This window comes from Spermophilus citellus (assembly GCF_964194105.1).
Source record: "Spermophilus citellus genome assembly, chromosome: 11".
In the NCBI taxonomy this organism is placed as follows: Eukaryota; Metazoa; Chordata; class Mammalia; order Rodentia; family Sciuridae; genus Spermophilus; species Spermophilus citellus.
Genome location: NC_138192.1, coordinates 57,499,741 through 57,522,699, shown reverse-complemented (window position 1 = coordinate 57,522,699; position 22,959 = coordinate 57,499,741). Strand labels below are relative to the sequence as shown.

Below are 22,959 nucleotides of genomic sequence, written 5' to 3'. Positions count from 1 at the left end.
AATATTTAGCAGACTCTACTTAATGGCCAACTCCATTCATTTAGTACTATAAGATATGCATTATCATAACCAATTATCATAGCCAGATATGGTAGCAAGTATATGGTGTCATTCAAAGATATTTTAACAACGAAACTTCCTCAGGTTGTATTTCCTACTAGCCAATGCTTTCAATATACAATAATTCTCTCTAAATTATAAGTAACAAAGAAGAGCAAACCGAAAAGTATGCTATAAATTGGTCTTGAATCAATCAACACATCACATTCTTCAGAAGCAAGAAGTCATAATTTAGTTGACAGACATGTACTGAATTCAACATTCTGGTACTGCTTCTGTTTCTAACTCAATGAACAGGTAAGTTAACAGGTCTGAACAGGGCACTCATTTATTCATGATTCTAAGAAATTAGGTAAACCTTTTACACTGCTGGTAGGATTTTACATTAGTACAACCACTATGAAAATCAGTATGGAGTCCTCAAAAGAGTAGGCATGGAACCACACGTGACCCAGCTACACCACGCTTCAATATTTATCCTGTAAACTCATCATATTACAGAGAAACATGCATACCCATTTTTATAGCAGCATAGTTCACAATAGCCAAACTACAGAACCAGCCGAGGTGTCCATCAATGGATGAATGAATAAAGAAAACTTAGTAATATACACAATGATATTTTATTCAGCCATAAAGAAAAATGAAATTATGTCATTTTTAGGAAAATGGATGGAACTTGAAAACATTATGTTAAGCGAAATAAGTCAAATTTGGGTTGAAGACTGTATGTTTTCTTCCATATGTGGAAGCTAGAGAGGAAAAAGGAAAAGTGTGGAGTGCAAATCTCGTGAAAATCGCTAGAGGAAAGGGTCCAGGAGGTGGAAGGAGGGGAGGGAGGAGTTAAGTGTTAGGAAGTGATATTGGCCAAATTATATTGCTAGATTGTGTACATGTCCAAATACATAGCAACAAATTCCATCATTACGTACAACTATAATGCACCAATTTTTAAAAGGGGGGGGGCAAAAGTAAAGAACACAAGAACTTTTAGTGAAAAACTCAATGAGTTGAACCAAGTTTTCCTCTTAACTATTTACTAGATAGAAAATTGTTTTGATTAAAATAAGAGTTTGCCAATGAAACCTACTTTTTCAGAGTGTTTAGACAGAATGCCTTACCCAAAGATGTCCTGCATCTCCAAACCTTCTTGGGTTTACTTAAAGTTGTTTTGCATTCAAATACATTCGTCAACACATGTTACACTGGAACTTTTCAGGCATCGTCCATTGAAGAAAATCATGACATGAAATAAAAAGCTTTAGTTGCTCCGCCTCCATACTAGCATCCTTCAAACAAGCATCCCTCTCTCCTGGACACTTGGGGAACATTCCTGGGGTTGCACAGTGCTTTCCCTCATTCTCTGCTGATTTCTTCATCTTCTTGTTAACACCATCCTTTCGCTAAAAGGCTTCTCATTTTATACTACTTCCTTATTTATTTGCTTTGACACATGAGGCTGTATCCATCCTCTTTTAAGTAACTGGTTCCCACTCCCACCCTTTTAAGTGCACTTTCCCTTCTGCTTAATTTTTCCTTTTCTGTCTGCCTTCTGGTGCTGACTTTCCCCTCGCCCTTCCTTCCTGACCTCCCTTCTCAGCCTTCTGTATAAAAGGAGAGCTGCTTCCCAGTTCCAGGGCTCCAACCATCAAGAAAAAAAACCTCTGAAACAGGCATTGAACACTACTGGGTCTTCCTTGTGAAACAGGTCCTCCTTGGTCCAGGGACTCCCCACAAGCATACCACTACTTCAAAAGAAGGTATCTGGATAGAGTTTTTCCTGCCTGTCCCTGGAGGTGGCATGCCATGCATCTGATTCCTACTCCCCAGATGTGCCTCTCCTCAAGATGAGGAGAACCACTGTTCCTTGTGTCCACCCCCTTCTCTGGGCCTTTCTCTGATTAATTCATTGGCATAACAGCAACCATAGGCCCCATTCTCTGGCATGTGGATGAAAGCTCCAGTCACTCAATGGCCCTTGAAGATAAGGAGCTTGAACTTAGTGAAGAGCTCCTGGGGTCCCCTAATGCCACATTCTTTCACAGCAAGCCAGCAATGAAGCAGGCGAGCTACAGGGACTGCACAAAGTCTTAATCTGATGGGATCAAAAAACTCAAGTCAAAGATGAGTTTTTCCTGTGCCTTTTGCACCCTATATGTTACCTGTGATCGGGCAGGATTTTAACAGCTCTTTCTCAAGGTGAAACATCACACCTGCCTAAAGAGAGAGAGATTTACAACTGCATGTGTGATAATTTTCACTTAAGTTGTCTCCAAAAATTAGCAGTAAATCTACAGTCTTAAATTTGTCAGAGGGGACAAAAAGGTTAAGAAAATAATGCAGGGGCTGGGGATGTGGCTCAAGCGGTATCGTGCTCGCCTGGCATGCATGCGGCCCGGGTTCGATCCTCAGCACCACATACCAACAAAGATGTTGTGTCCACCGAGAACTAAAAATAAATATAAAAAATTCTCTCTCTCTCTCTCTCTCTCTCTCTCTCTCTCTCTCTCTCTCCTCTCTCACACTCTCTTAAAAAAAAAGGATAATGCAAATTAAAATTCTTCTTTATGACTTCAGTGCACATCCCAACTGAAACACACACACACCCACCCCTCTTCTAAATGTTCATTTCTTCTCCCATATAGAGCTTTCTAAAGAGATTTTTTTTTTCCTGAGCTTTCTAAAGTGTCTTTCATTTCATTATCCTCATTTTTCATATTCTGAAACTGTGTTCTCCTACTTGAGAGCACACTTTGGGCATACCTGGTTTCCAATTAGGCCCCAAAGTCTCTTCCTTCTGTTTTACTAAATCTCCCTTTCCACTTTCTGCTCATAATGGCTACCTAGGCAAAGCCGGCATACAGGGCACAGACAGATATACAAACTAAACCAATCAACAGCCCAAACTCATTAACTCATTACCATCTCCACTCCTAACTCCGCCAGCTAATCTTCCCAAAAAGCTGCTAACCAAGAAGCAAAACCAAGAGTTAAATTTTAGCTCCTTTTGTTTTCTCTTCTAACAAAGAGACTAATAAAGCAGTGAACCAGCCAGAAGGCTGGACAGCAGGGAAGGAAAAGAACAAAAAAAGCACCGTGGCAATCCACAAGCTGGATCATCTGTCCCCTCCCTCTAACACTAAGGGCTGAGGATTCGACACTCTTCCTCCCCACCGTGTTAATGATGTCCAGTAATTCACATTTCGAGGATGATACAGAATGCACCTTTAAACACAAATATAAAGGTTATTTCTTGGCCTGTGTCTCTTAATTAAGGAGACTACTAATCATCACAGAGTGAGCCAGTCCTAGAATCCACTCCTGACCTTTCTTTCAGCCATATTCACACCAAGGCTAAACTCTAGTTTACACTTGGACTGTGAAGCTGAAGAACAAATCCGGCTGCTTCCACTGCATGAGATTAACCACTAATTGCAGCTCACTTGGCACAACTCCCCTCCCCATCTGGCTACTGGACAAAGGGATGTAAAGGAAGTTCTGGGTCCACATAGCCTCCTCTTCAGTACAGTTGCTCATAGTCTTCTCCCACATACTTAAACTGGGCCCCCTTAGGAGAGGGAAGGAGAAGGGTGGGCATGGAGTGAGAAGGAAAGAGAGATAACATGAATGTATTCCAAAAGGCCCTGTGAGAACCATCTGGGCAATCACATTTGTCTCATTACAAAAGTGTTTTTAAAACAGACTTTGGGGGTGGGGGCAAATTCCTACTACCCACATTTATTTGTGTTTTCAAAGAAGTTATTGCTCCTTCAAATCACTGTGGAGTAAGTGGTTTTTGCCCACAAAAGTAAGGTGGCATCCCCAAGTAACATTCCAGTGGTGCTGCCCAGGGGGCAAAACGTATATCATGTATGTGTGAAGATACAGGCAAGTTTTTGTTGTTCTGAAATACCACCAAAGGCACAAGGGCTGTGTGAGGAAGGAAGCTGCCTTCTGCACAACCTCTCATAGTTACATAAGTCACACTCCTAAAAATCCAATTGAAATGATTCAGAGAATTTTTTTCGGAAACTATCCCACAAGTCTCTCTAGTCTTTCAAGAACAGGCAGAGGGAAGAGATTCTAATACCTTGAGTGACCAAAGCAACACCAAATGTATTCACTTAGGAGTGAAAAGAATGAAGGCGAACCACACAGACCAGAGTGGCTGTGGACATTGTCCTGACATCCAAAACTATACAGGCATACAAATGAACTACTCCAAAGACCAAAGTCAGAGAACCCACTAGCCACGGTCCTTTGAATTTTGGGGAAAAATGGTTTGTTTTCTCTTTTTACTTTGGGGTCCATTCTCTACTGCTCCAATTCTTCTCCCTGTACCCACTTCACCTTGCCCCATTAATGAGTTAGTAATAATTTGAGGGCGCATTCTGCCCAAAACTGAAAGTGCAGCCTATGAAGAGAAGTATCTGATGGTTTTAGACTTCCTCCATTCAAGCCCTTAAAAGCTACCTAATTCAGTGGCATATATATATAACATGTTCCAAAAGTTTAGTGTTTAAGTATGTGGCCTCTATAGCAAGTGGTTGACTTCAGAATCCTGGCTCCACCACTTCCTAACTATAGAACCTTAGCTAAGGCTTCTAGTCCGCTGCCTCAATCTCCTCATCCATAAAATGGTTCTAATAAAAGTAGCTACAATAATCAAGTAAATCAAATAAATTAAGAATAATAGGGTCAGTCCCTGCAGCCGCCCTCAGCCAGCAGCTTGGCACCACCTCGGGCGGCGTCTCGGGCGGGCGGGAGCGCGGCGGGGGCGGCCGAGCACTCCTCCGGCTCCGGCTCCGGCTCCGGCTGCGGCGTAGCTCTGGCGGCGGCATCTCTGAGAATATTTCCACTGCTGGACTGAGGACACCGGGTTTGGAATTCCTGGAGAATTACCTTTGAGAGAAGCTGGAAATAATTTCTTTAAATTTCATCTCTTAGTTTCCATCTTGTTGCATTTCTGAGGCATATCCAGGAGCCATGAACAACTTTAGTAATGAAGAGTTTGACTGCCACTTCCTTGATGAAGGCTTTACTGCCAAGGACATTTTGGACCAAAAAATTAATGAAGTGTCTTCTTCTGACGATAAGGATGCCTTTTATGTCGCAGACCTTGGAGACATTCTAAAGAAACATCTAAGATGGTTAAAAGCTCTTCCTCGTGTTACCCCCTTTTATGCAGTCAAATGCAATGATAGCAGAGCCATAGTGAAGACCTTAGCTGCCATTGGGACAGGATTTGACTGTGCTAGCAAGACTGAAATACAGTTGGTGCAGAGTCTCGGAGTGCCTCCAGAGAGGATTATCTATGCAAATCCTTGTAAGCAGGTGTCTCAAATTAAATATGCTGCCAGTACTGGAGTCCAAATGATGACTTTTGACAGTGAAGTTGAGTTGATGAAGGTTGCCAGAGCACACCCAAAGGCAAAGTTGGTTTTGCGGATTGCTACTGATGATTCCAAAGCAGTCTGTCGTCTCAGTGTTAAATTCGGAGCCACACTCAAAACCAGCAGACTTCTTTTGGAACGAGATAAAGAATTAAATATTGATGTCATTGGTGTCAGCTTTCACGTGGGGAGTGGCTGCACTGATCCTGAGACCTTCGTGCAGGCCATCTCTAATGCCCGCTGTGTCTTTGACATGGGAACTGAGGCTGGTTTCAGCATGTGTCTGCTGGATATTGGTGGTGGCTTCCCTGGATCTGAGGATGTGAAGCTTAAGTTTGAAGAGATCACCAGTGTGATCAATCCAGCACTGGACAAATACTTTCCATCAGACTCTGGAGTGAGAATCATCGCTGAACCAGGAAGATATTATGTTGCTTCAGCTTTCACGCTTGCAGTTAATATCATTGCCCAAAAACTCGTATTAAAGGAACAGACAGGCTCTGATGATGAAGATGAGGCAAGTGAACAGACCTTTATGTATTATGTGAATGACGGAGTATACGGATCATTTAATTGCATCCTTTATGATCATGCACATGTAAAGCCCCTGCTGCAGAAGAGACCTAAACCAGATGAGAAGTATTATTCATCCAGCATATGGGGACCGACCTGTGATGGCCTTGATCGGACTGTCGAGCGCTGTGACCTTCCCGAAATGCATGTTGGTGATTGGATGCTTTTTGAAAACATGGGTGCATACACTGTTGCTGCTGCTTCTACTTTCAATGGATTCCAGAGGCCAACTATCTATTATGTGATGTCAGGACCAACATGGCAGTGCATGCAGCAAATCCAGAACCATGGCTTCCCACCCGAAGTGGAGGAGCAGGACGTTGGCACTCTGCCCGGGTCTTGTGCTCAGGAAAGCAGCATGAAACGTCACCCGGCAGCGTGCGCCTCCACTAGTATCAACGTGTAGATGCAGCTCTGTAGCTGTTCACTACAGATTTAGCTTAAATTAAGGGATCTGGGGGGGACCATTTAACTTAATTACTGCTAGTTTTGAAATGTCTTTGTAAGAGTAGGGTTGGCACAGATGCAGCAATACGGACGACTAGAAGATGGGGTCACACTTATCTGTGTTCCTATGGAAACTATTTGAATATTTGTTTTATATGGATTTTTATTCACTTTTCAAACAAGCTACTAAAGAGTGCCCCCTCAGCTGCCCAGCAAGCATTTTAGCTTGTACAGTGGCAGAATGGGCCAAAAGCTTAAAGTTGTGACCTGTTTTGAAAATAAAGTATCTTGAAATAATTAGGTCTTGGGAAAAAAAAAGAATAATAAAATTGCTGATCACAATAAATACTCCATAAGCCTGGCCCATAAATTGGAGACCTGTGAGAGACATAGACACACACCCAATATATTTTTCTCAAAACAGAAGACCAAAGTTCAAAGCTAGCACCTCCAGCAGAACACAGAGTAAGACAGTATTTTAGCAGCTACATGATCTCATAGTTTTCAAACTGTTTTTGAAAGCCCTGGAATATTTAATTCAATATAATCTTACTCCAAACTTATAAGGCAGAATAAATGTAGAGCATCTCCAAAGTAGGCTGTGTAAGGATGGGGAAGGGGATGCAACCTGGAGAGCCAGTGGCCAGTCACATTCCAAAACCCCTCTGAAAACCATGGCATGAACAGTAGACACAAAGAGCAGGACCACCATCTCATGATTTTGTCCCAGTTTTAAAGATGATAATGGTAAATCAGTAGGAAGAATGGAGTAGAAGGCTGAAGAGAAAAAAATTTTTTATAAAAATTGAGGCAGGAGAATGAGGTGGGAAGTTAGGTAATGAAAGATGCAGGACTGAGTAAGAAGGGACAAGAGGGAGCTGGAGGTGATCTCTGCTGGCTTCCAACTATAGGAACTCTTGTATATGAATGATGTGGGGTGTTGTACATGATGAACACTGACCAACCACTTTCAACAGAAGAATTGTAGGGGAAAGTTCTTTTGACAATAATCTAGTTCAAAACAAAAACAAAACATTTGGCCTTTAATCCTTAAAACTATAGTGTTTAGGTATCATAAATATGAAAGTTTTTGAAATCTTCAATATATGAAAAGTGGTACTTAAGGTATCTCAATACTCACTGTCATATTTATAGAAGAAAAAAAATTAAACTGACTGTCCTTACCTTACTCATAAACAAGTTTGTACTGATTTGAGAAATCCTTTATTTAGCTTTTCTTGTGTTTTGCCTCTTTTCTATGTAAAGCAAAGGAAAAAAAAATGTCTTACCTGTAGATTCTGATTAATGCAAGTTGGGTTTTTGAATTAGGTTTTGAAATATATAAGACTTTTAACAATATATTTGGTATATTTGACTAATTATTTTAACAATGAAAATATTTAGTTTTTATTCTTTAGGCAGTGATTAAAATTCCTTGTCATGCCTTTTTCAAAAGATGAGATTATTTCTACATGAGTAACTGAGAATGAGCTATATATAGTCAGAGGCCTTAAAAATGGAAATGGCACTTAAAAAGTAAAGTCTCAATGAGTAAATTTGGAATATGATATGACTGTTATTAAAATCAGTTTAAATGAGGAAAAATTTATAGGAGAGTAGATTAAACAAAGGTGGTGATAATTCATTTGGCCACTCCCAGAAAATGCAGGAAGTTTATGTGGTCTGTCAAATATGTGACAACATTAATGCTTTAGCAAATATGTTTAACACTGAATCAGAGAAACAATTTCTATAAGCAAATTTCATTTTTAAAAACTTCAGAATTTTTAAATGACTGGTCTTCATTTTACAAAGCTACAACTCTTAAATAAATTTATGTGTACTAGGTAGCCAAACTATGAAAACAAGATTTTAAGTAGGTACAAAGTTCCTCTCAAATGATATGGACCTAAAGGGAAGGGTTCCCCCCATCTTTAGAAGCTAAAAGCAGGTAATTTTAAACCTCTCAAAAGAGGCATTTGCCATGAAATCTTGATTGGTCCCTCGCTGCAGGGGTGAGAACCCCACAGTCCTCCCATAAAATAGAGATTTTGGACAAAGATTGGGGCGGGGGGGGGGGGGGGGGGCCGGGAGGTGGCGCTTGAGAAACCTTACACTGTCACTGTTAATTAATTTTGCAGAAATACATAGGAGAAAAGTTTAAAAAAAAAAAAAAAACCCTTGTATCCTAAGACCTGTAGAGGGGAAAAAGAGTTTCAAAGTCTATTCCCTGCAGATATAATTACAGATAAACAAAAATATCACACATCCTTCTTGTAATTAAAAAATCCTACCTTTCAGGAAGGAGAAATTAAAGGAAAAAAACCAAGTAGGGGTTGGGAAGGAAGAAAAAAGAAGTTTGTCTAAAAAATGAACATCTAGTCTTTTCTAGCAACTAAGAGACACAAAAGTCCTTATACAAAGAGAAACATTTAAAGCCCCCTCTGGTGCCTTTGGTAAATTCAGTGTTCCTATATGTCAAGAGCTATGTAATGTTTTGAACAACTAATAATAATTAAAAAAAAAAAAAAAAAGATCTACATGTGGTTGACAGCAGTTGGGAAAAAAAAAAAAAAAAAAGTTCAGTGTTCCTGGTCTTGACTGTGAGCTACCAGTCTACCCAATGACATCAAAGGCCTCAACATGTCTCGGTCAGGCATAGGTTTTCCCATTTTCTCCTTCACAAAGCTGAAGTACGTGGCTTAAAAGCATTAAACAATTCTGTATTACAGAGCTTCTTCAAGGGACAAGATCATGAGAAATAGGAAATCTAGATACATACATTTAATCAGCTATGTGCAGGAACGCTTACAGATCTTATCAAAGAGAATTCTCCAAAGAATTTTTTTCCCCAGATTTTTTTCCTTACTTCAATGTGATCACTGATCTACTTTTAAATTCATTACTTTAAAAAGGTATAAGAGAATTGCAGAGCCTAATGCCTACATGCTCAACAAATGCTCTGATGAATGCATCCAGGTTCAATCAGTATTCAAGTTTTAAAAGGTGTCCTTTTATACCTTACTAACAACCTGAAAAAGAGAATACACCCCCAAGAGTTTTACTCCACATTTAGCTGTCTTTCCATGGTCAAAGAAGAGAGTTTCATGAACAAGTTCCTTAGTCTTTCACTTTGAGTTGAGGAGATAATCTAAGATAGCCCTGACAATCAACATTTCAGGTCACTGAAAGATTCTTTTAGGTTACTTTTGTATGAACATCACTAAAACTCTATTCAAGAGTCAAAAGTACCATGTCCTTTACACACCCACGCTTCATACACTCTTTTAGAATCGGTCCAGAAAAGGAAATCATAAACTAATAAATTATCCAAAAATTTAAAATCAAACGATAAATATTTAAAGCAACTGCTGGAACAAACATCAAATACAGAAGAGTCTCTCTGTTATTGTGTTTAGTTTTTCAAGCCCCAAATGCTATGTGCAAAATAATACTATGCTACCAAAATATTTCTTTAAGCTGTTCCTTTAGAGATGTAGCCAATGAATTCATTGGGTGTATGGGGTTGGGGAGTCCGGAAACACATTCACAACCAAGAGCACAACTTGCAGGTGTGCTTAATGTCTTATACTGATGAAGACTGCACCTTGAAACATTTATTCTCTATTGAATTATGGGTGAGTAAAAACTAAAGAGTCTGCAATTCTTGTCACATTTCACAAATTTTTTTCAACTAGATACCAGCAGTATTAAGTATTGCAAAAAGTATCACATACTAACACATAAGTATAGTTTCCGAGTTCGTGGCAAAAGTGATACAAATGGAAGAACAAGTGAATGCTAAATTATGTAGTACAAGTACAGAAGGTAGTCAAAGAAAAGTAAAAATCACTAGGAAGAATGAAAGGGGAAAATATAACACATAAGGGCAGAATGCCCAGGGAAGGAATCTATTTACTGAAGTCATCTAGACACAGGGTGATAAGGATTAAATCAGAGAATGAAGGTGATGGGAAACAAAAATGAGATAAAAATACATGGAAGGGACATTTCAGAGTAGACAAAGATGGATAGCAAAATGGCTATATTATCCAGCCCTACTTTTTTCCTTTAATATAGTGCTGTATAATATCCAGCACAGGAGGAAAAAAAAAAAAAACAAGAAAAAAGGAACTGGTTTAGACACTATGTTGCCATGAAACTTACTGCTATTTAGTGAAATCACTTTATTACCACCTGAAATTATCAAGTAAATTTAAAATATTCAACTTTCATCATCTAAAACAAAATCTGAGTTTTATTTCCTAAATCAAAATTTTGATGGGGCTGGGGCTGGGGCTGTAGCTCAGTGGTAGAGTGCTTGCCTTGCATGTGTGAGGCACTGGTTCAAACCTTAGCACCACATAAAAATAAATAAAGACACAGTGTCCTTCTACAACATATATATGTAACTATGTATATATGTAAAAATTTTTTAATTTTTCATATAGCTTATGGGAGGTTGTGAAAAGTCTTTTTTTAGTGTCCTCTTCTCCTTTACGTTAAACATTTTTCACTTAACACTAGAAAAATTTAAACTCAGGGAGTTTTATGCAGCTAAATTCAAGGAAAATTTAGCTGCATATTAACTCTAATAATATGACTTGCCACCACCTTCCCTCCTTCTTGCCTCCTTTTTCTGGACTTCTAAAATTTTTCCTTTTTCCAAATCAAGGATAACTTCGATAGCTCAAGATGAGTACCAGCTATGTTGAGAACATGTGTAAGTACAAAGCGATATCTATACCTATGCACAGAAAAACTAGCCAGAGTATATTTCCCTCTATTTAAATACTATACATGCATGAGAAGTAATCAACATATCTACAGATTCTTCCTCAATGACTGTTTGCAACCCATTACAATTAAACAATTTCTATCTTCTTCCATTTCCTTTAAATCATTGTTTAAATTACAACCTTTATCTGTTGAATTCTCCAGAACAAAATCAACAAAGTATTTTCCATTTTCAGCTTCAACTATTCACCTAGTAGCTCACAAAGATGTTGTAGGTAGTTTCTCTAAGCATGCTTTTTAAAAATACTCATAAATTTCAATCAAAGAGAAAATAATATTCTGCACACCAATGTACCTTCCACCATCATCTGCATTTTGCAGGCTTATTTCTTCTGCCCTCCCCCATTTAGTACTTTAAAGACAATCTCAGGCAACATGTCATTTCACCTGTGAACATTTCAATATACTCCTGAGAAAGAACTTACAAGTAACCACCCCTAAGTCAATGTTTTGTTTTCTAGAAACACTTCTTTAATTGAATGGTCTTCCTAAATATTAAGATGATTTCACCATTTGCTTAAAATTAAAGACTGCTAGTTAAAAAACTTATTTTTAGAGATGGTCCATCTGAGCCTGGTCTATCCAGCACAGATGCAGGAATCATTCAATATAATGCCAAGTATAAGCTTGGCAAAGATAGAATTACATATACTACACCCATGGTCTAATTTCTCATAGGGTTAGAGAACAAACTAAGAAAGTTGGAATGAAAACCAAAGCCTGTTCAAGGTTGGAATTTCCTCAGAAGGCCATTGTTTCAGCTAATGTGGCTGCTCAGAAAGTGCCATGAGTCAGCTTTAAAGAGGAGATGTGATGAGTTGGAATAAAGACCCTGTGTGAGCTGGGAAAGAAAGAGCATGACCACCAGACTGTTTGTCAACCAGCTCACCAGGTGCCAGAGAGCTGACTGATGATACTTCTATCTGTGCTGATTAGCATATTAATTTAATACTAGAACTAGGTCTACAGAGGTGATTATAAAAGTATAGTCTCTAGACGAGCAACATCACCCAGGAACTTGTTAGAAAAGCAAATTTTTATGCCCTAACCCAGACCTACTAAACCACTAACTTTAGAGGTAGGGCCCAACAATCTGTGTTTAAACAAGCTCTCCAGGTGATTCTGGTACACAGTGATATATAAAACCACTGGTCTAGAGCTAACTAACCACATGTGATTATAGAACTTAAATTAACATTACAATAAAGTTAAGATTCTTTTTCCAACTGGCAGTAGTCACATTTCAATGCTCATTAGGTCAACAGCTATAACTTCCATACTGATCAGCACAGATTGTAGAATATTTCTATCAAGGCAGAAAGCTCCATTGGGCAGAGCATTTAATTTTATGGAATACAAAGTTTCTCTAATTCTGAGCAACCCAAAAGTGGGATCCCGATTTTGGCTGGATGTCAAGAACCTGAAGGCCCCTGTGTGTCCACTGCACTGCTATTTCCATAGGGAGATGCATGAGATCATTGGAGAAGAGGGTGAAAAGGCAGGTTGAGAACTACTGCGTACCTTAGCCACACAGGCCAGCACTGGTTCCATGGAAAACAGATGAGATTGCAGGCAGTTGTTGAAGGTGCTGCTTTCCCTGGGGACTTTGTGAGACACAGTTGGGAGCAAGAAATGATCTCATTTCTTTAAAGAAATAGATGAAGTTGATGCAGTCAGGACTCATAGTAACAAAACAAACTGGCTCTTTCAATGTTTGGGGAGTCAATGAGACTCCTGGGGAAATGTCTCCACCCTCACAAAGGGCCCCAGTAGCAGTGAAGAGATATCTTTGCCAGAAGAGGAGAACAACAGAACTGAAGGTAAGCCATGTGTGATGCCCTCTGATGCTCAAAACAGCCATGAAGGGAACTGAGTACCACCTATCACTGGGCACAGTGTGCCAGCACCATTTTAATATTAAATGGTAACATCACTTCATTTGTACTCTCACATACCAGTGGAGGAAGGGACACTAAGTAACCCACATGCTTGTAAACATTCAACAGAACCTATCAAATTTTTATACCATTAATGAACTGCCTTAGAGGAGATGATGACAGAAAGGGTATAATATTTCACAAGGCCCTTTACCCCTACTGAACCAAAAGTTAAATGAGACAAGGAAAGAATCTCCAAGATACCATCACTTCCTTGTGAGCACCCTGTGCTCACTACCTCCCATCAAGATGAGGGAAAGCTGAGATCTCTCTTGCTCAGTAGAGTCTACTTCTGTGATGTATTATCTCTCCCATGAATATCCTCAATAGCTCTCAAGAAAGGCAGTCCAAAGAATAAATTTTCAATGCTAAAAATGGAGGCCTGTAGCACACAAGAAAGGAAAGCCTAAATGGGGCTTGAAGCACCCTCAAATCAGTGTCCATTTGGCCTAAACATAGAGTTGGCTCTGTGGGATAGGGAGCAGGGCCTAGGCTGTGGTCTCCCTCACATCTCATAATCTCAGGGACATTCATCTATCAAAATTTTACCTCCCTTCTAAATCTTCAACCTCTTTAAGTCTTCATACTCTATTTGAACATGTTCATCCATCATAGTAAGAAAAAAACTCTCCCAGCCCCATGCTGCCCACTCCACTCTTGCTCTACCTACGCCCTTTCCCTATCCATAACCCAATCTTCTGTAATACACTAGGTAAACAGTTCTGTCCTGATCCTCAGAAATCCACTACTGTCTGGCTTCTCCTTCTTCCAAGTCATTGAAATCCCTCTATCATAGTTGAACGCTCATTGTCTAGCACAAACTCTTGGCCCAAATAAGGCTGACATAGCACTGAGTAAATGCACAATGGACTTCCACAACACAGAATCAGACGAACCCTTCTCAGCACTGACATGTACTCCTTTGGCCTCCATGATGGCACTGCACATTCCTGCCATTTTTCCCACAGGTCACCTCTTGACCCTATGCTGATTATTTCCAAAGTAGCATCAACAATCTCTTATCTCTGAGTTTAAGGCCAGCATTATGGTTTGAATCTTGAATGTTCCTCAGAAGGCCCATATACCAAAGTATTGGTTGCCCACTTGTAGTGCTATTAAGAGGTAATGGAAATTTCAGGAAGTGGGGCCCAGTGCAAGGAAGCTCAATTATTGGGGCTGTGCCTTTGGAGGAGGTATTGAGAACCTGTCTCCCAGGAAGTGAGTAGCTTTGCTCCTCCACACACTCCCTGCCATGATGGTTTGCCTAGCCACAGAATCAAAACCAATAGAACCAACCAGTCAGGGACTAAAGCTTCTGAAGCCAGGAGCCAGAATAAACTGTTTCTCCTTTAAGTTTCCTGAAGTATTTTGTCACAGCGATGGACAGCTAAGGTATCGAGTGTACCAACAACTGACTTAGACGTCTCACAAGCACACAATCTCATCATCATCCTACTCCTTGGCCCCTGGCCAATATATATTTATATTTTCACTGTGTGTTCTCTATTTCAGTGAATGGCACCACCATTGAATTGGTAGTCTATGCAAGAAACCTGAACTTCACCTCTTCCTCTATTTCTCATGTCTAATCAATCACCATCTATAATTAGTTCTTGATAGACCCACACCTGAAATAGACCTTCTTTGTCATTTGTCCTTCCCACACATCCATCCATCTCATTCATTCCCACTCAGTCTGAGAGGTCCCTCTAAACGATCCTGTTCTCCAAACATGATCCTAAGATCAGCAACAGCAGTACAAGGGATCTTCTTAGAGATGCAATTTCTCAGGCTCCACTACAGATCCACTAAATCACAAACCCTGGGAGTGGAACCCATCAATTCGTGTTTTAACAAGCCCTCCGGATGATTATAAAACATAATAAGGTTTGAGAATCAATGCTTTAAAATATCTGCTCACATCACTGCTGATTCAAACTCTTCACTATTGTGTCATTCTTCTACATGAAGGTTCAAATACTTAGATAGCATTCATTTACTATAAAAACTACCCTAAACTACCCTAAAATGAGAACTCTAAAATGAGTGGTGAGCTGGAGTTGTGGCTCATGGTAGAGCGCTTGCCTGGCATGTATGAGGCCCTGGGTTCGATCCTCAACACCCCATATAAATAAATAAAATAAAAGATCCATTGACAACTAAAAAAATAGTTTTAAAAAATAAACAAAATGAGTGGTGAATGGGGCTTAAAGAAATAAACAGATAATGGATCAACCTATGGTGAGGGTATAGAAAAAGTACTGGCAGATGGAATAGTGCATGAGGAGAACTGTGATTCACTGAGGGAACTGATAAAATTTAGAATGACCAGCAGATGAGAATGAGAAGGTAAGTTATCTAAAAAGTACATTGGCAAATGATACTTTCTTTCCTTCCTTTCTCAGGTGCCAAAATTTTATCAGTTTCTTATTCTATCATCCAGTCTCCCTCTGCCAACCAAAAAATACTCCACAACACAGATTAACACACAAAATTCCCTAACGACCATTTCCTTGGATGGGGCAGGAGGGATATTAAGCAGTAAGAACTTGCTTTCTAATATCTGATCCTATAAATAATATACACTTCAAATTGGCCTGTAAGGTTTCTACTAATTAATTACTCATTCCATGGCAGCTCTCCTCTTTACTCTCCAAGTCCCTCATCTTTTACTAAAATTGGTTCAAATCAGACCTTCCACAAAATGTAACACTATAATCTAGCAAACTCTCATTCTATAAATCCTCCATATGTAAATATGTTGCATATTCATGTAAATATCACTCTATATCATAATAACCAAGAAGATGTATAACTTCAATAGTTTAACTTCCTCAAGGACAAAACTGCTTCCCAGTTGCCTCATTTTCAAAATAAGTGCACTGAATAAACTGAAAAAGTCTATTGCTACTCTAAAATGTCATTACCAATGGTCACCCTTAATGCTCTGCATATATTATGGACTCTGAATGTTGTTAAGACTCTAGAACTCACACTTCCAAAAGATCATGAAGAGACTCTCAGTTTTCCTACATCTCCCATTTTAGAAACGGCAATGTGAAGGCAGTTTTTCTTTGATTCCCACCATTTTGTGAAGGTTCACATTTCAACCACGTCATGCAGGCTGACAAGATTTAGTTACACTTTGGGCTTAAATAAATAAGAATTTAATGATTTTCGATTGTAGCATTCTTTTCACTGCTATAAAAGCATCCCCTCATTTTGGTGTGGAAGGATAAATGAAAACTCTTGAAAGAAAAAGAATGTCAACTTGCTGTTTTCTGCATGCAGATTCCTGAATAAAGACTGTCAGTGTATACAAGAATGTGTTCTCCACATGGCTATCGGAAACAACTTACTCTTTTCTGTTTGTTTTTTAACCACACTTAGTCACTAATGTATCTGTGAACCACAGATACATATCGAGGAGAGCTTTCGACACTAACTAAAACTAAACTCATGCTATGGGAATTAAATCCAGTGAAGACAGCTTCAACTTCATATTCCAAGAAAACACTACTTTCACTCTAAGGCAAAGCAAAAAATCCTGGTCCAAACACAGGCAAGCATTCTGTTTCCTGAGGCCTTATTAACAATGTGTTTATCAGGAAGCAGGAGGGCATGTTAGCATTTATGGCCTTATTGACAATCATTAAGATTTTGCCTTTTTCTAATGCAACTCTTACACTTGGTAACAGCAAGTAGATCCAAGGATATTTTAAGTCCACTTCTCATTTTATGGCTTGTCATTAGATGGTCTCGGTAAAGAGGCCAGTTGGCAGCAAAGGCAAGCTTATTGCTTGCTCTTTACTAGTGGTTAAGACACTGACTTTTCTGTCCAATTCTACAACTGCAATTTTTTTTTAATTATTAATAGTAAGTCTTCTCTAAGCAATTGCTATCTGCTTGTAACAGAGTTTAGGAAAAGAGCTAAGTGCTACCTAAGAACATGTCATGACACAGTTGAGCAAACTAACTCAAACAAGACCACAAAAGAAAAGTGACCCAAGCTGTATCTGTTCAACAGCTAGGATGGATATGGTAGGCTCTTTAGTAGTCAGTGTTCTGGCACCTTCAACTCCAAAGAAGCTAAGGAAAGGAACAAGTTTGTATTACATGCCAAGTACTGTGACAGGCACATTAGCTACTACTCATTCAATAATCAGGAACCAACTGTAAGATAGGGAGAACTGCTCCCAATTTATAAGTGAAGGTTCAGAAAGAATAGCTGACTGATAAAGATCACCTTCAGGTTTCAAAACATCTTTTACAATTTTGTTTTGGTTTGGTTTTTTGAAAAAAATATTTAAATCTCTTTTCTTATTTAACTACCTATGTTCCTTATGTAAACCTAAGAAAATGAAGCTTGGCTTGATTAAAAATACAAGACTGGGCTTCTGCTGGGAAAAATAAATTGAACCTAATACAATATTTAACTAACTACTTATTTTTCAGGGTATAAGTTTGTTAGATTTTCAAACATTAAACTAGCAGGGTTTTTCAAATTGACATATAAAAATTGTACATATTTATGGGGTACTATGTAGTATTCTCACATAAATGAATGGTGTATAACGTTCAAATCAGGGTAAACATATCTCTACAAACATATATGCTTTCCTTATATGAAAATTCAAAAATCCTTTCTTCTAGTTCTTCTAAAAAACAAACTAGCAGTTTTTAAATAAACATGCAGCACTGTTAACAGTTTCTCCCTGGTTATATTTCACCTTTGTCAATTCCCACATATTATACTATCTTTTTTTCTATACCAAGGAACTTTTCCCTAAAAGCCAAAACTCCAAAAAAGATAGGTTCATTAAATCTACACTTAAATTAGCTCTGGTGACTTACACACACATTAAAAAAAAATTAAATTGAATTCCTTCAATTTTATGAGACAGCCAAGAATCTGAATTCTTTACTTTCTCTTCAGTAACTGAAGAGATTTTAAAATTGGCTATGCTTTCTGTCCCAAATAAATTGTCTTTGTTGATTTTCTAATCTCAAATACTAGAATCATAAGTGTAGGCAACTGATGATTATGACATTTTTAAAAAGTAAATAAAATTTCAGTTTATGAAAGATTATCAACAGCAGGTTCTTCTTCTAGCCACTTCAGCCTCTTAAGAGATTCAAAATGACACTAGCCTCCTAATGCCATGACTGCAAAAACAGCTTGTTTACCTGGAGAGCCCTTCCGGTCTATTCCACGCCCTGAAGCCAAGTATGCCTTCTCTTGCCGAAAAAATAGAGGCCATACACAGGTGGGCCCCCATACAAACCAGCAGACAGTTTTTACTGACCTGCACAGTATTTCAAAACACTTGATCTAACATTTAAAAAAAAAAAAAAAAAAGAAACTTTAAAAAAAAATCATCATTTACAGTTTCAACTGAAAATCCAACAGCACTGTTTGTACAAAACTTCAATATCTGCTTTCTCCCACTTCTTCCAGGGACCTGACCTGTCCATTTGTTACTCTAATTTAGAACTTGCATCAACAACTTGAATTTATCTGCACAGCCTTTAGGGGCATCTGAGTTTATGATCCTTTTCTAGTTACAAGGGAAAACTGACAAATTGCTTTCAATTCTGGAATGACTGTCCCTAGAAGATACATGAGTAAACAATGCATGACACCATTTCCTATTTATTTTCTATTAAGCCCAGTTCTGAACAACAGGCCTTCTTATTTTTCTCTAATACCTGGGTAGGTCTCATTTGAACACAATCCCCACCTTCTATCCAAATTTTCCTTTTCTGAACATGCCAAATGCTAGCATTTGGTCATTCTGCCTTCTCCTTTTGTCATTAGGCAGGCATTAAGGACAAATTTCACCAAAAACATCTTACAAAGTTTCCATGCCTCTTATTTAACATGGCCAAATTTAAGGCAAACAATTCATTTCAAAAATACATTTCATACACGTACTATTTTCCCTCCCCCACATATGTGAAATTTTTTTTTTAAGATAAATGAGAGCAATATGGAACTGAGCAAGTGGCTTCAATTGGCCTCTCTCAGTAGATAAATCCAAGCAACATCCAAAAGGCAATAATATTCAAGGACTAACTGAATAATTCTTGTAAGATGTTTGGAAAATGTCTAGTAGCAGACTATTGTGCCACTTCTGTCTCTGTGGTTGAATCTGGAACTCTTTTAAAGGAACCATGGTATCCTAGATGTCAGAGTAACTGGAATTACAGATATAGTCAGTTTCAGACAAACTGGTAAACTTTTTTTTTTTGGTGTTTTTTGTTGTTGTTGTTATTTTTTTTAAAAGAAAAGAAAAATGCATGACAGATGAAGGCATAATCAAGGCCTGTTTTTGTTTCTGGTTTAAAAAAAAAAAAATCAGTCCAGTAATCTGGTGTACGTCAATACTATTATTCCTTAAGTCAATACTATTATTGCTGGACTACAGCACCTTTTTTTGTTACAAAAAAAAGGTATATTAGGGGCTAAGGTTGTGGCCCAGCGGTCGAGTACTAGCTTAGCATGTTCGCGCCCTGGGTTTGATCCTCAACACCACATAAAAATAAAGGTACTGTGTCCAACTACAACTAAAAAATAAATATTTAAAAAGAAAGGTATTCCACCACTGCTTTTCACTAAATTTCACTAAATTTCTCACATTCTTTCTTTATTGATCTTAACAATATCCTATGCAAACATGCATAGCAGGTGGTCCAAGAGATTTATAACTTCTCCATGTTGGGTGCATAGTGTCAAATCAAATGCCTAGCCCCATGATATCCAAATATCATTGGCTATAGACTGCATCCTCTACCCCCAAATTCATATATTAAGCCTAAATCTCCAATGCAATGGTATATTTTGAGGTGGGATTTGGGGAAAATAATTAAGTTTTGAGGGCAGAGCTCTCATAAGTGATATTTGTGCTCTTACAGGGGACGAAGAGACCAGAACTCTCTCCCTCTACCATATGAGGAGACAATTAGAAGACAGCTGTCCGCAACTAAGGAAGGGTGCTTTCACCAGACACTGAATCTGCTGATCCCTTGATCTTGGACATCCCAGCTTCCAGAACTTTGAAAGACAAATGTTAGTTATTTCAGTAACACAAGTCTATGGTATTTTTGTTATGGCAGCCAAACTGACTAAGATACTGTCTAATCTAGATTCTTAGAATATATAAATGTGTGGGCAAAGGGAGCTAGCTGTTCACCAAAATTCCCACTCTCCCTTCAAACTGTGTATTTGTCACTGAGAAGTAGATTACCACCAAGGACTATATTTTGGGGGCCTTTGTATTTAGGTGGAATTCTGGAACTATTTCTCACTGCCAGAAACACCACGGTGTACATTATTTCCAGTCAAACATGGAAAAGAACACACACACACACACACACACAGTTTGCTAAGCTACTTTTCTCTCACACTTCCTGATAACACAACTAGCCATCTCTCTCAGTCCCACCATAAACTTAAATGATAGAATCTCCATATTCAAGAGGGAGCCCTCACCTCTTTTTACCACTTTTGCTAATACATAATACACCATAATTTGGTAAGGATTTTTTAGCCACTTATATTTGGTCTCCTTGAGGTTCTACCTAAATATCAGTGTATATCCCACTAAGTGTATAGAAAACCATCACTTCAGTAATAGTATTTAGGTCTGTGCCATGTGGTGCCATGTGATAATAAATCCTAAGTACAAGTGAAGAAACAAAGAGATGCCAAGGTAGAACCAATAAGGAACATCTAAGTATAATTACTTTAGATGCATTCAGAACTTAAATCCCAGAAGATTTTTATGTAGCCCATCTCATTTATCCTTAAACAAGTATGTGAGAAAAGAAAGGTAAGGGTGTACATGCACATACAGGAATCTAGGCATATGATTCCAATGCCTCCAGAGAGACATTAAATATCTCTGAATGTCCCTCTACTTGAGACTTGGATAAATGCTCCAAAAGCTTCTTTGGCCATAAAAGACACAACTAGATGGTAAGTGCTACAGCTTGTTGGACATTACTGAGCATGTATTTTGTGGATACTGGATATGAAAAACAAACATGCAGGAGCATTCTCTGAGGGGCTGTCCCAGGGATTAGTATCACATTAATGTTAATCCTGCAGCTGAGCTGGCCAAAGAATTCTCACCCAAGTCCAGGCCCCGGAACTGTGAATAAGCAGCTTATGCTTTCCCAAAATGGCATGAATGATGAAAGGAGCTAAGCCTACCTGCCTACTTATGACCAGTAACAAAAAAATCAGGCCCCTAAAAGCAGACTCCCAGACCACTGAGGAAAGTAGGAGATAGTCTAGTTAATAAACCCACTTGATGCTACAGCACCCTGCCTTCACCACAGTGCCACCTAATCATTCACAAAAACTAAAATTAAAGGGCCAGCTGGAATCCAGATTGTGATGAAGCTAAGGAAGCACTATAATTTCCATGTTGCTGGATGAAATGCATGAGATCAAATGTCTAATTCTTATAAAATACCTAGTTTGGTTCAAAAGGATTAAAATCTCAAATTCAGTTTTAGTTAAAACTAGAAATACGAACCTCACCATGCAGATTTCAAAGAGCCACCAGATCATGTACAATCATAATATCTCCATCCACCCACAAGCCCTGACATTTGTAAATTTGAGAGGGGCCTGACCTCATGTGGAAATTCACTGTGCAGACTTTCCTGCTATAGGACACAGACCACACCAAGTTTCTATCTCTGACTCCCTTCTCCACAGTTCTAGGTCAGAGAATATTTTGCAAATGGCTGATTACTAATCAACTTCCAACAGTTTGAAGAATCCTTCTAAACAACTCAATGGAATAATTATAGTTAAATTTCCTACTACTCAGTTTTGCCATTGCCAGCCAACTTTCCTTCATAAATGTCCTTCTGTTTCTACTCAAAATGGGCTTTCTCCTTACATGACATTAATAGTACCAGTTTCCTCTATCATGCTAGTAATAATTCATTGTTTGGCCCTGCATTTGAAATTTTCAAAGCTTGGGGAAAGCAGGGCGGGACACAGATTTTCTTCAGACTACATCAGACTAATTTTCTCCCACTGCTGTCTGCATTGCTTATTCTTTAGAAGGGTGGGGCCAATTATGGGGGTAAAGGCTACAAGAAAACACTAATGGAAGGAAAGGAGATGCTGATGCTGCCATATCCACCACCGTCTATCACAGCTCACCTAAATACATAGTCACAGCCAATCCAATATTGTGACAACTGTCTTCAAGCACCTCCAGGCCATTATTCTCCTTATCACCCCATGTACTTTCTCCAGTTTTCTTGTGTCATCTCTCAACTAAGTATAGGGCCCAGGAACAATTAACTTCATGGGTGGAACAACCCCCAAGTCCTCAGAACAATACATCAAGAGTCAATTCACTACACAAAAGACAAGGCTTCCCATTCTCAAGCTGAGCCTGGTGGTGGTAGGGGAAGAGAAGTAGGTTTATTTTCTATCCCCCAGAATGGAGGATTGTCTTTAAAAGTTTTGATCTTTTGTTTTTAAGAGTTTTGGTCTACAAACATATGATAGCCTATATGACTTCTCCCATAAAATGATTTGCCAAAAACAAGTGCACACTACATCTTTAACACAACCCACATTGTCATATTACATTAACTGAAAAGCACATAGATAATAAATTACATACTAATGGTAAAGGTACAAATGAAAATTATTTTGATTCATATTCTGATTCTCTGGCTTGGTGGCACATAACCTCCCTTTCATTAGTTTTAGAGCACCC

At 38.7% G+C, this 22,959-nt stretch overlaps 2 protein-coding genes across 11 annotated transcripts in view; one reads left to right on the top strand and one right to left on the bottom strand.

The window, feature by feature from the left end:
- Positions 1 to 22,959, bottom strand: part of FMNL2 (formin like 2) — a 303,439-nt gene that overhangs the window by 200,271 nt on the left and 80,209 nt on the right. The gene's annotated exons all lie outside the window — the stretch shown is intronic.
- On the top strand, positions 4,908 to 6,679 carry LOC308630979 (ornithine decarboxylase-like). Its single transcript, XM_081261816.1, has one exon. It carries the CDS (start codon positions 5,047 to 5,049, stop codon positions 6,430 to 6,432), a length of 1,386 nt encoding a protein of 461 aa, XP_081117942.1. The 5' UTR covers positions 4,908 to 5,046; the 3' UTR covers positions 6,433 to 6,679.